The sequence below is a fragment of the Schistocerca serialis genome, chromosome 6, assembly GCF_023864345.2.
Source record: "Schistocerca serialis cubense isolate TAMUIC-IGC-003099 chromosome 6, iqSchSeri2.2, whole genome shotgun sequence".
Lineage (NCBI taxonomy): Eukaryota > Metazoa > Arthropoda > Insecta > Orthoptera > Acrididae > Schistocerca > Schistocerca serialis.
Window position 1 is genome coordinate 530,905,368 of NC_064643.1, and position 9,723 is coordinate 530,915,090.

A 9,723-nucleotide genomic window follows, 5' to 3' on the forward strand; every position below is an offset into this window, starting at 1 on the left:
TGGCATTTACCAGCGTGATGTGTGGCTTACGAGCAGCCGCTCGACCATGAAATCCAAGTTTTCTCACCTCTCTGCTAACTGTCATAGTACTTGCAGTGAATCTGATGCAGTTTGGAATTCCTGTGTGATGCTCTGGACGGATGTCTGCCTGTTACACATTCAGCTGTCGGCGGTCTCTGTTAGTCAACAGACGAGTCCGGCCTGTACGCTTCTGTGCTGTACGTGTCTCTTCACGTTTCCACTTCACTATCATATCGGAAACAGTGGACGTAGGGATGTTTAGGAGTGTGGAAATCTCGCATACAGACGTATGACACAAGTGACATCCAATCACCTGACCACGTTCGAAGTCCGTGAGTTCCGCAGAGCGCCTCATTCTGCTCTCTCACGATGTCTAATGACTACTGAGGTCGCTGATATGGAGTAGCTGGTAGTAGGTGGTAGCACAATGCACCTAATATAAAAAACGTATGTTTTTGGGGGCGTCCGGATACTTTTGATCACATAGTGTACATTTTACATTAGCTTTCACTTTTTGTTTTCCCAAATGATGAAATTAGCTTGGGGTGGTGGCGTCGTTGAAAAAACCGCGCTATTACGTTGCAGTGCTGACTGCTTGGGATCATGCAGTAGCGAAGACTGTATGACGCACTTGTTTTTGAATATATGTATAGACATAATCTGAAGCACCACTCGCACAAGAAGAAGTTTCACTATATGGAAGTATGTTAACAAAGATGGTCAATGTGGTCACCTTTGTGTGCATATAATTTTGGAAAACAAAACCTGAAAGCTAATGCAAAATGAATCTCAACGTGAACTAGCCGACTAATGTACCTTTCGGTTCGAAACCGGTAACAGCGCTGTTTAAATAAACAAATAGCATTGTAGAAAGTGGCTGATTGCTGTTGTCTTTTCTGTAAGAGTCAACCTATATCTACTACACTTACTTTCTGAAATGCCTCGTAGTTTATTCCATTGTTTATTGGAGGCAAACAGCTCTGTTTGGCGGTTTTATCAGTAGTAGCGACGTCTAAAGGTGAAGCACGGTGTCTCTGGTTACATTACCAGTGTCAGTAATGTAATGCGAGGTTGACACTAAACGCGAAAATTTTCAGTAATGGACAGTGAATAGCCCCTTCGCTGAGACATACGTAATAGGCGTGCTTCGAAGGACTCAGTCGAGATAATGAGGTTCCGCCGTGTTTGTAGCAAGTAATCAGTGCCATTGCTAGTAATTCCGTATGATTTTCTTGTAGCTCAATTTTCTTGTCAGAATCGCACTCGAGCATGTGTGCGAATGGATGGCAAGTTACGTCTCAGACGAGGACGTCCCCTCAAGTGAGACAGACGTGCACGGCAATGGAGTACGACGGAGGGCAGACCCCGCGTGTGTCGGGGGGCGGCGCGTGGCTCTGGGGGCGGCTGCGGCCGCTCCTGGCGGCGTCTGCGCTGCTGGGGGCGGCGCCGGACACCCTCCACCCCCGCGCCTGCTGGCGGCTGCACAGCCTCGCCGTGCTAGCACTACTGCTGCTCCTCATCTGCTGGGCGGTTCTGGTGAGCGTCCGGGACATGGCCGCCAGCGGCCGGTACAGCATTCACGTGCCAGACGTGCTCACCCACGCAGTGATGGCTGTCACCACGTGCTCCTCCGTGCTGGCCGTAAGAGCTATCTCTAGCGAGAGATATGCCGATACCGTCACGGAGATGGAAGGCGTCGACGTAGTCGCTACAGAAAGACGCAAGGTCACGTTTGTCCTCATCTTTGCCCCAGCGGCTGTGCTGTTTTACACTACAGTTCTTCTCATTTACTTTCTTAATACCCAAGCGCACAACTCGGCACTACTCGTAAGCATAGATTTACTAACAAGTTTAATCGTGCTCCAATTTTTTTCGCTCGCATTCGTCCTCAAATACCAATTTGCGACACTCAACAATGCTATTGTAAACAGATTTTACACAGACGGGCACTCTATATATGGATGGAAAGAAATACCAAATCAGCTGTGGTGCTCATACAATACGAAGTCGAATTTTGCTGGACAACTTCACTCGAAGTTACTTTCCAGTGAGCTGCTGTTGTTCAGAAACAGTCACATGAGACTGACAAAGTTGGCTGCCACACTGAATGACATGTACCACGTCCCAGTTACAGCAGCAGTATTTCAGATTTCGGCCTTAACGGCTATCGTTATATTTAACTCTCTTCTGCGAGTACTGGATGTCGCAAGCATTTCTACGCTAAACACTGTAGTTCGTGTGTGCCATGTTCTTCTATCGCTATTGAAGATTGTGTGCATGGTTACTGCTTGCCACTCTACTTGCAGCGAAGCACAACGAACTGCAGAAATTGTGGAAGACCTGCTACTCGACCACGGGCCTCGTGAGAAGGCGTTTCTTCTTCCGAGGACTTGTAAGTATGACCAAGTAGTTTTTCGAGACAACATTCTTGAATAAATGCTTTACGAAGTTCTTGCCGCCTCGGATTTGTCAGTCTAGAGGTCTTGACGACTTCCTTAATCGTCCGGAGATTAGAAAATTTCCGAAATTTTTTGTAATCTCATATGGGACCAAACTGCTGAGGTCATCGGTCCCTAAGCTTACACACTACTTAATCTAACTTAAACTAACTTACGCTAAGGACAACACACACACACACCCATGCCCGAGGGAGGACTCGAACCTCCAACGGCGGGAGCCGCGCATACTGTAATAAGGCGCCTGAGAACGCGCGCCTAACCTTGCGGCCCGGAGATTAGATTTCTGTAGGCTGTTGGATACTTCACTTGGACGAGGAGTGACATTCATTTCACAACACTTCCTGCAAAAATGACGTCATGCACAATATCGACGACCGCACGATCGCCTATCAACTTTGTTAGAACGAAGGATATGAATATTGTTACTCCTCGTTTCACTCGCAGCAGTTTAAGCCGTCCTCTTAGGTTCCACACACACGGAAATTATTGTGGTGGCAGAAGAGCCAACACCGTGTTACGAGAGGAGGCCGAAATGCACGCGTTTTAGCTCACGCAGGCTGGCGTGAGGAGGGAAGAACTATACTGACGTGAGGTCTGGAACATGACAAGGAATGAGAATTCAGAAAGCAGACGTAATTAGTTTGATACTTAACTTTAATCCATTAATGATGAACGTCACTCTTGACGGTGCATGATTCACAATATTATCTGTTCAGATTATAGTAACTGAATATGGCGCCTTGCTGGGTCGTAGCAAATGACGTAGCTGAAGGCTATGCTAAACTGTCGTCTCTGCAAATGAGAGCGTGTGCAGTCAGTGAACCATCGCTAGCAAAGTCGGCTGTACAACTGGGGCGAGTGCTAGGGAGTCTCTCTAGACTACACCTGCCGTGTGGCGGCGCTCGGTCTGCAATCACTGATAGTAGCGACACGGGGGTCCAACGTATACTAACGGACCGCGGCCGATTTAAAGGCTACCACCTAGCAAGTGTGGTGTCTGCCGGTGACACCACAGAAATCGCCACATATTCGGAAACAAAAGGCCAAATAGTTGTGAGAAGAAAGAAAACGAATTTTATTGCACCTCGTTTTGTTCACAGCATTTAAAATTCTACTCTTAGGTTCCCGCCTAAACACATGTTCGGGAATCGTCACATACGCGTACTAGTAAATAAACAGCGAAATATTTGTGATAGGAAGGAACATGAATGTTAATGCTCCTCGTTTCACTAGCAGTAATTTAAACTGTCCTCTTAGGTTCCTGCCAACCACACATTCGGAAATCGCCACACATTCGGAAGCATAGAGCCAAATATTTGTGAAAAGGCAGAATATGAATTCTATAGGTGTTATTTCAGTCGCCCCAATTAAAACTGTCCTCTTATGCTCCTGCCTAACGACACACTTGAAAACTGCTATGTATTTATTTCATTCTTTGTTCTCAGATCAGACAGAATGCAAATGATATCGAATATTGCAGAACATACATGTATTACTTTCATAAGACAGCCCCAGAATGTGTTAACAACGCTAATTTTCACCTTCAGAAGCCACGGCGTTGTCCTTTACACATTTGTTACTCAGATGATATTTGTTTCCTTTCTCCGTTATTATAGTCTCTCTTGAAACCTTATATCGTTAATGAATTATTAGGTGACACTTTGATAATGGTGACATGTTTGTGATTAATTTTCAGTGCTCCGTTACCTTAAATGCTGCAAGTTATAAAACAAACTTGTTTCATGCTTAATTTTTAAATTATTGACGCTAATAACTTACTAGAGCACTCTTTATCAAGGCATTAACCGGTGATAACCCATTATGTGACATCTTATTATAGCAATGATTATGTCGGGTTCAGCTAAACTGGTGGCTGTCCGACCTTTGCTTAACGTGATTCAGAAGAATGAAGACCTTCAGTTGAGCAACAATAACTTTATTGCGAGCGCGTATCTGACGACGCCCGGCATGCATGGACAGATCGGAGCTATAAAATTTGCTTCCGGCCTATACAGAGGATCCTTAATCCTCAGAAACTTCCGTAGTTAGGAGAGGAAACAGTACTCGTCCACACAAGTCAGGAGGCACGGAACTACTCACTAAATCAAAAAACAAGGAATAATAATAATAAACAGAACGTATATAAAAGCTAGAAAACACAGCGCCTCTAGAGGCTGAGCGCGGAACTACACTGACGTCGTGTACAGTAATTACGACCGCACAGCACTGCACTGACACACGCGCACACACCACACACACACACACACACACACCGGCGAGCTTGAACTAGCGCGCGGCAGCGTCACTACATCAGCCCCCCGGGCGGAAGCGGAGCGTCGGCGTCGAGATACCGCGCCGGAAAGTGCACCCGACGTCCAGAACGGGTCATCCTCGTCTGAGTAGGAGGATCAACGTCAGGAGGCGGATGTCGTGCTGCGTTGGGCGGCGGATGTTGAAGAGCCGGCGCCGGAGATGTGGCGTCAGTGACTGGAACAGCGGTAGATGGATGCCTACGACGAGGTGCCGCTAGTGGGGTGTCAGGAAAAACATACGCAGGTTTAACCCGATTCAACGCAACAGTCGTGGTTTTGCCGTGCACTAGGATACCCATGGTGTGGGCACTGCGCCGTAGCACTTCATATGGACCAGAATAAGGAGCTTGTAGAGGCGGTTTAACGCCCTCAGTGCGGAGCATGACGTGACGACATTGTTCCAGGTCCTGGTGCACGAAAGTGGGCGGCTTGCCATGACGTGTGGCTTTCGGAGGGCGAATCTTTGATACATGGTCCCTCAATCGTCGCAAGAAATGCGGCTGGCCAGTAGTAACTGTCTCTGTGGCATCAGCGTCTACAAAGTCACCATGAAGGCGCAGTGTTTCTCCATAAACCAGTTCTGCCGCTGACGACCCCAGGTCTGGTTTGAAAGTCGTCCGTAAGCCTAACAAGACCACTGGTAGTGCGGTTGTCCAGGTTTCTTCGTGGCACATCAGAGCGGCCTTCAAACAACGGTGCCAGCGTTCGATCATTCCGTTGCTTGCTGGGTGATAACTTGTGGTCTTATGGTGGGTGTAACCACAGAACTTGGCCAGCTGTGAGAACAGGTCTGATTCAAATTGCCGTCCGCGGTCAGTGGTAATATGTAGCGGGCATCCAAATCTTGCCAACCAAGTCATTACAAAAGCGGAAGCTAATGTGTCTGCTGTGATATTATCCACCGGCACTGCCTCCGCCCAACGTGTAAAACGGTCGATCATTGTAAACAGATATCTTTGCCCGTTCGAAGGTGGAAGTGGTCCGACTACATCTAAATGAACGTGGGCAAAGCGGGCGGTGGTATCCGGAAAATCGCCGATCGGTGCGTGTACATGGCGGTTAATCTTGCAGCGTTGGCACTGAAGACAAGATTGGACCCACTCGCGGCAGTCTTTTTGCATGCCTGGCCACACGAAACGTTGCGATACTAGGCGGAATGTCGGGCGTACCCCGGGATGGCACAATCCATGTACTATATCAAAGGCTTGTCTTCTAAAAGCCGGCGTCAGAAAGGGACGAGGTCGGCCGCGAGAAACGTCGCAGTATAGCTGTGTATCTTCCCCCGGAACATCAACGAGTTTCAGTTGCAATGCGGAAGCCGTGTCTTTAACATAGGCAAGGAGTTCTTCGTCGTCTCTCTGTGCCTGTGCCAGTGCAGGAAAGTCTATGGTACTGGAAACACTGCTGATCCGTGAAAGGCAATCCGCAACAATGTTGTCGATCCCAGAAATATGTCTAATGTCGGTAGTAAACTGGGCCACGAGCTCAAGGTGATGAAATTGACGGGGAGAGCAGTTGACACTATTCCGACGGAAGGCGAACGTGAGTGGCTTGTGGTCTGTATATATCGTGAAAGTTCGCGCTTCCACTTGGGGGCGAAAATATTTCACTGCCCGGTATACTGCCAGGAGCTCACGGTCATATGTGCTCCATTTCCTCTGTGCAGGCGAAAGCTTGTGGGAATAATACGCCAGTGGCTGCCATGCGTTGTCGGACCATTGTTGTAACGCGGCTCCGATCGCCGTCTGGCTCGCATCTATGACAATTGCTAATGGCGCGTCGAGCAGTGGGTGTGCGAGAAGCGCCGCGTCGGCCATGCTCCTCTTTGTTGCCTCGAACGCAGAACACATGTCCTCTGTCCACTGTATCAGAGACTTGCTATTTACTTTAGGGCCTGATAATGCCGCCGTCAAAGATTCCTGCAGCTCCGCAGCGTGAGGAAGGTGTCGTCGATAAAAATTGAGCATCCCCAAAAAACGACGTAATTCTTTGATCGTAGTTGGTCGGGGTAGCTGCAAGATAGCGTCCACCTTCTCGGACAGAGGAAGAGAGCCTTCAGCAGAAATCTTATGGCCAAGGAATGTCACCTCTGACTGCCCAAAAACACACTTGTCCACGTTCAAAACGACACCGTAACGCTCCAATCGCTCGAAAATCTCTCGCAGATGTTGTCGGTGTTGATCGCGGTCAGCAGAGAACACTAACACATCGTCCAGGTAGGCGAAACAGAACGGCAGCCCCTGGAGAACCGAGTCTATAAACCTTTGCCAGGTCTGAGCGGCATTGCGTAAACCGAAAGTCATAAATTTGCTTTCAAATAAACCGAAAGGCGTTATTATTGCAGTCTTTGGAATGTCGACATTGGCCACCGGAATCTGTGTATACGCTTTAGCGCAGTCCAGAACTGTGAACACCGTGGCACCATGTAAAGCGTGATTATAATCCCTCAGTAACGGAACGGGATATCTGTCCGGCACTGTTCGCGCGTTAAGCGCACGGTAGTCACCGCATGGGCGCCAAAGTCCATCCTTCTTCGGAATAAGATGTAATGCGGAGGACCACGGGCTCTTAGATGGCCGCATTATGCCCTCGCGAATCATGGCGTCAAATTCTGCCTTCGCTATCTTCAATCGGTCCGGAGCGAGACGCCTAGGTCGGCATGCTACTGGGGGACCATCAGTCGTTTGAATGTGATGCACCGTGTCATGTGGTATGAACCTGGGAGCGCCGGGCGGCCTGGTCAAGTTCGGATAGTTAAGCAGTAATTCAGTGTACTCACCCTCCGTAGCATGGACCAACTTGGCACTGTGCGTTGCGGTGTTGCGACGGAAACCCGTGACTGCTAAGCCAGTGACGTTCGCGACGTCCGGCAGCAGGTGGCAGTGCGCCAGGAGGTCAGCCCCGACGATCGCCTCCGTGACGTCAGCCACTGTAAAATTCCACTCGTACGCGCGACGTAGGCCGAGATTAAGCTCCATCCTCTGTGTGCCATATGTTGCGATGGAAGAATTGTTGGCAGCTGTCAGACGGAAGGCAGTTGGCGGCCGGCAACGATGTATGGCTGTTCGTGGTATGATACTCAGGTCCGACCCAGTGTCTATTAAAAACTTAACGCCGGAACTCCTACCGGTAACGAACAGGCGCTTGGAGGATAACTGGCAGTCGGTTGCGCCTATTGTCGACCGCCGGTGGCGTTTGGGTGCGAGCATGGCGATGCGCACTTCCTTGCCTGGTAGCCGAATCGTCGGTGGTACCAGCACAATGGTACCTCGCCTTGCGGAGTGGTAGTACCGCCGGAAGATCTGCTTCTCGAACGCCGCCGTCTGTATCGGCTTCTTCTGTTATTGTCGTCGTCACGTGCCAGCAGCGCACTGACCTGGGCGCACAAAAGCTCAACCTTGGCAGCGAGAGAATCATGGTCGGCTCGTGCTACAGACGCGGTACTGTTTGCACTGTTGTCCAACGCCGCGACTGCGCTGACCGGAGCCGGTGCGATCGCGTCCAGAATCCGGTCTGCTAGCTGCGCCACGTCATCCAGCGGCATGTCCGTTTGTGAGGCGATTATGGCTTTTATTTGCGGCGGCAACCTACTGCTCCACAGCGTTCTGAGCAGACTGTCTGGCACAGTAACGGTGTCAACTTTGCTGCGTAGATGTCGCAGGTATTGAGAAAGCTTCCTGTCGCCAATTTCTTCCTGTGTCAGAACCCGACGCATCCGGTCCTCTTGCGACGCGGCCACCCGTCGAATCAACTCTGATTTTAGCCTGGCATAAGCTCCAGCCTCGGGCGGTGCTGTGATTATGTCCTGCACCTCCGCTGCATAACGTTGGTCGAGTTGGCTCACAATCAGCGCAAATTTAGTTGCTTCGACCGTTATTCCAGCGCAGCTAAAACTTGCCTCTGCCTGCGCGAACCAGAGTACCGGGTTGTCGGGCCAGAACGGCGGTAAACGGACTGCAATCCTGGAGACGGCCTGCTGTTCGGTCATTATGTGCTCGTTACTTACGTAGCTCACGGCTGCTTCTTCTTAATCACGTCGGTCTCTGCTTGAATCACGTCGGCCTCTGCTTGAATCACGTCGGGCTCTGCTTGAATCACGTCGGGGTCACCACTTGTCGGGTTCAGCTAAACTGGTGGCTGTCCGACCTTTGCTTAACGTGAATCAGAAGAATGAAGACCTTCAGTTGAGCAACAATAATTTTATTGCGAGCGCGTATCTGACGACGCCCGGCATGCATGGACAGATCGGAGCTATAAAATTTGCTTCCGGCCTATACAGAGGATCCTTAATCCTCGGAAACTTCCGTAGTTAGGAGAGGAAACAGTACTCGTCCACACAAGTCAGGAGGCACGGAACTACTCACTAACTCAAAAAACAAGGAATAATAACAATAAACAGAACGTATATAAAAGCTAGAAAACACAGCGCCTCTAGAGGCTGAGCGCGGAACTACACTGACGTCGTGTACAGTAATTACGACCGCACAGCACTGCACTGGACACACGCGCACAGCACACAAACACACACACACCGGCGAGCTTGAATTAGCGCGCGGCAGCGTCGCTACAATTATAATAAATCATTCCAAGGATGATGTGTTTTTGTAAATCTCCGGTACGTGCACAAAGTCTTGTGAGAGGCCCGTATCGAACGCTAACGAAAGTCGATAGCCGATCATGCCTCGTAGATATTGCGTGTGATGTGAAAATGACTTCAAGTTTGCAGGAAGTGTTGTGGAGACGTCACGAAGTCACGGAACTTCCATATACCGGCAAAGAAGCCGTTGAGATCATAGTGTGTAATAACTTTAACCGAGACAGTGGCTGCACCGTTAGTTGTGCGTGTAAACGTGCTCTCGATGCTGAAAGACAACAGAGAAATCAAATTAGTGATCGACCATCTAACGAAAGGAACATAGCCACCAATGTTC

General features: G+C 49.4%; 1 protein-coding gene across 1 annotated transcript; it reads right to left on the minus strand.

Annotated features, from left to right (window-relative positions):
* Nucleotides 1-1,524: 1,524 nt before the first annotated feature.
* Nucleotides 1,525-8,780, minus strand: LOC126484966 (uncharacterized). The gene is made up of 2 exons (XM_050108568.1): nucleotides 8,169-8,780; nucleotides 1,525-1,842 (listed from the first exon to the last, which is right to left on the minus strand). Exons 1-2 carry the CDS (start codon nucleotides 8,778-8,780, stop codon nucleotides 1,525-1,527), a joined length of 930 nt encoding a protein of 309 aa, XP_049964525.1.
* Between the last annotated feature and the right edge of the window lie 943 nt (nucleotides 8,781-9,723).

Bases quoted from the DNA above. Each gene is read 5' to 3' on its own strand.
- LOC126484966 (XM_050108568.1), bottom strand. From the start codon at position 8,780: ATGACCGAACAGCAGGCCGTCTCCAGGATTGCAGTCCGTTTACCGCCG. The intron at 1,843-8,168 runs GTCAGTGCGCTG...GCTTACGAGTAG, and splicing joins TTGAGCTTTTGTGCGCCCAG to TGCCGAGTTGTGCGCTTGGG.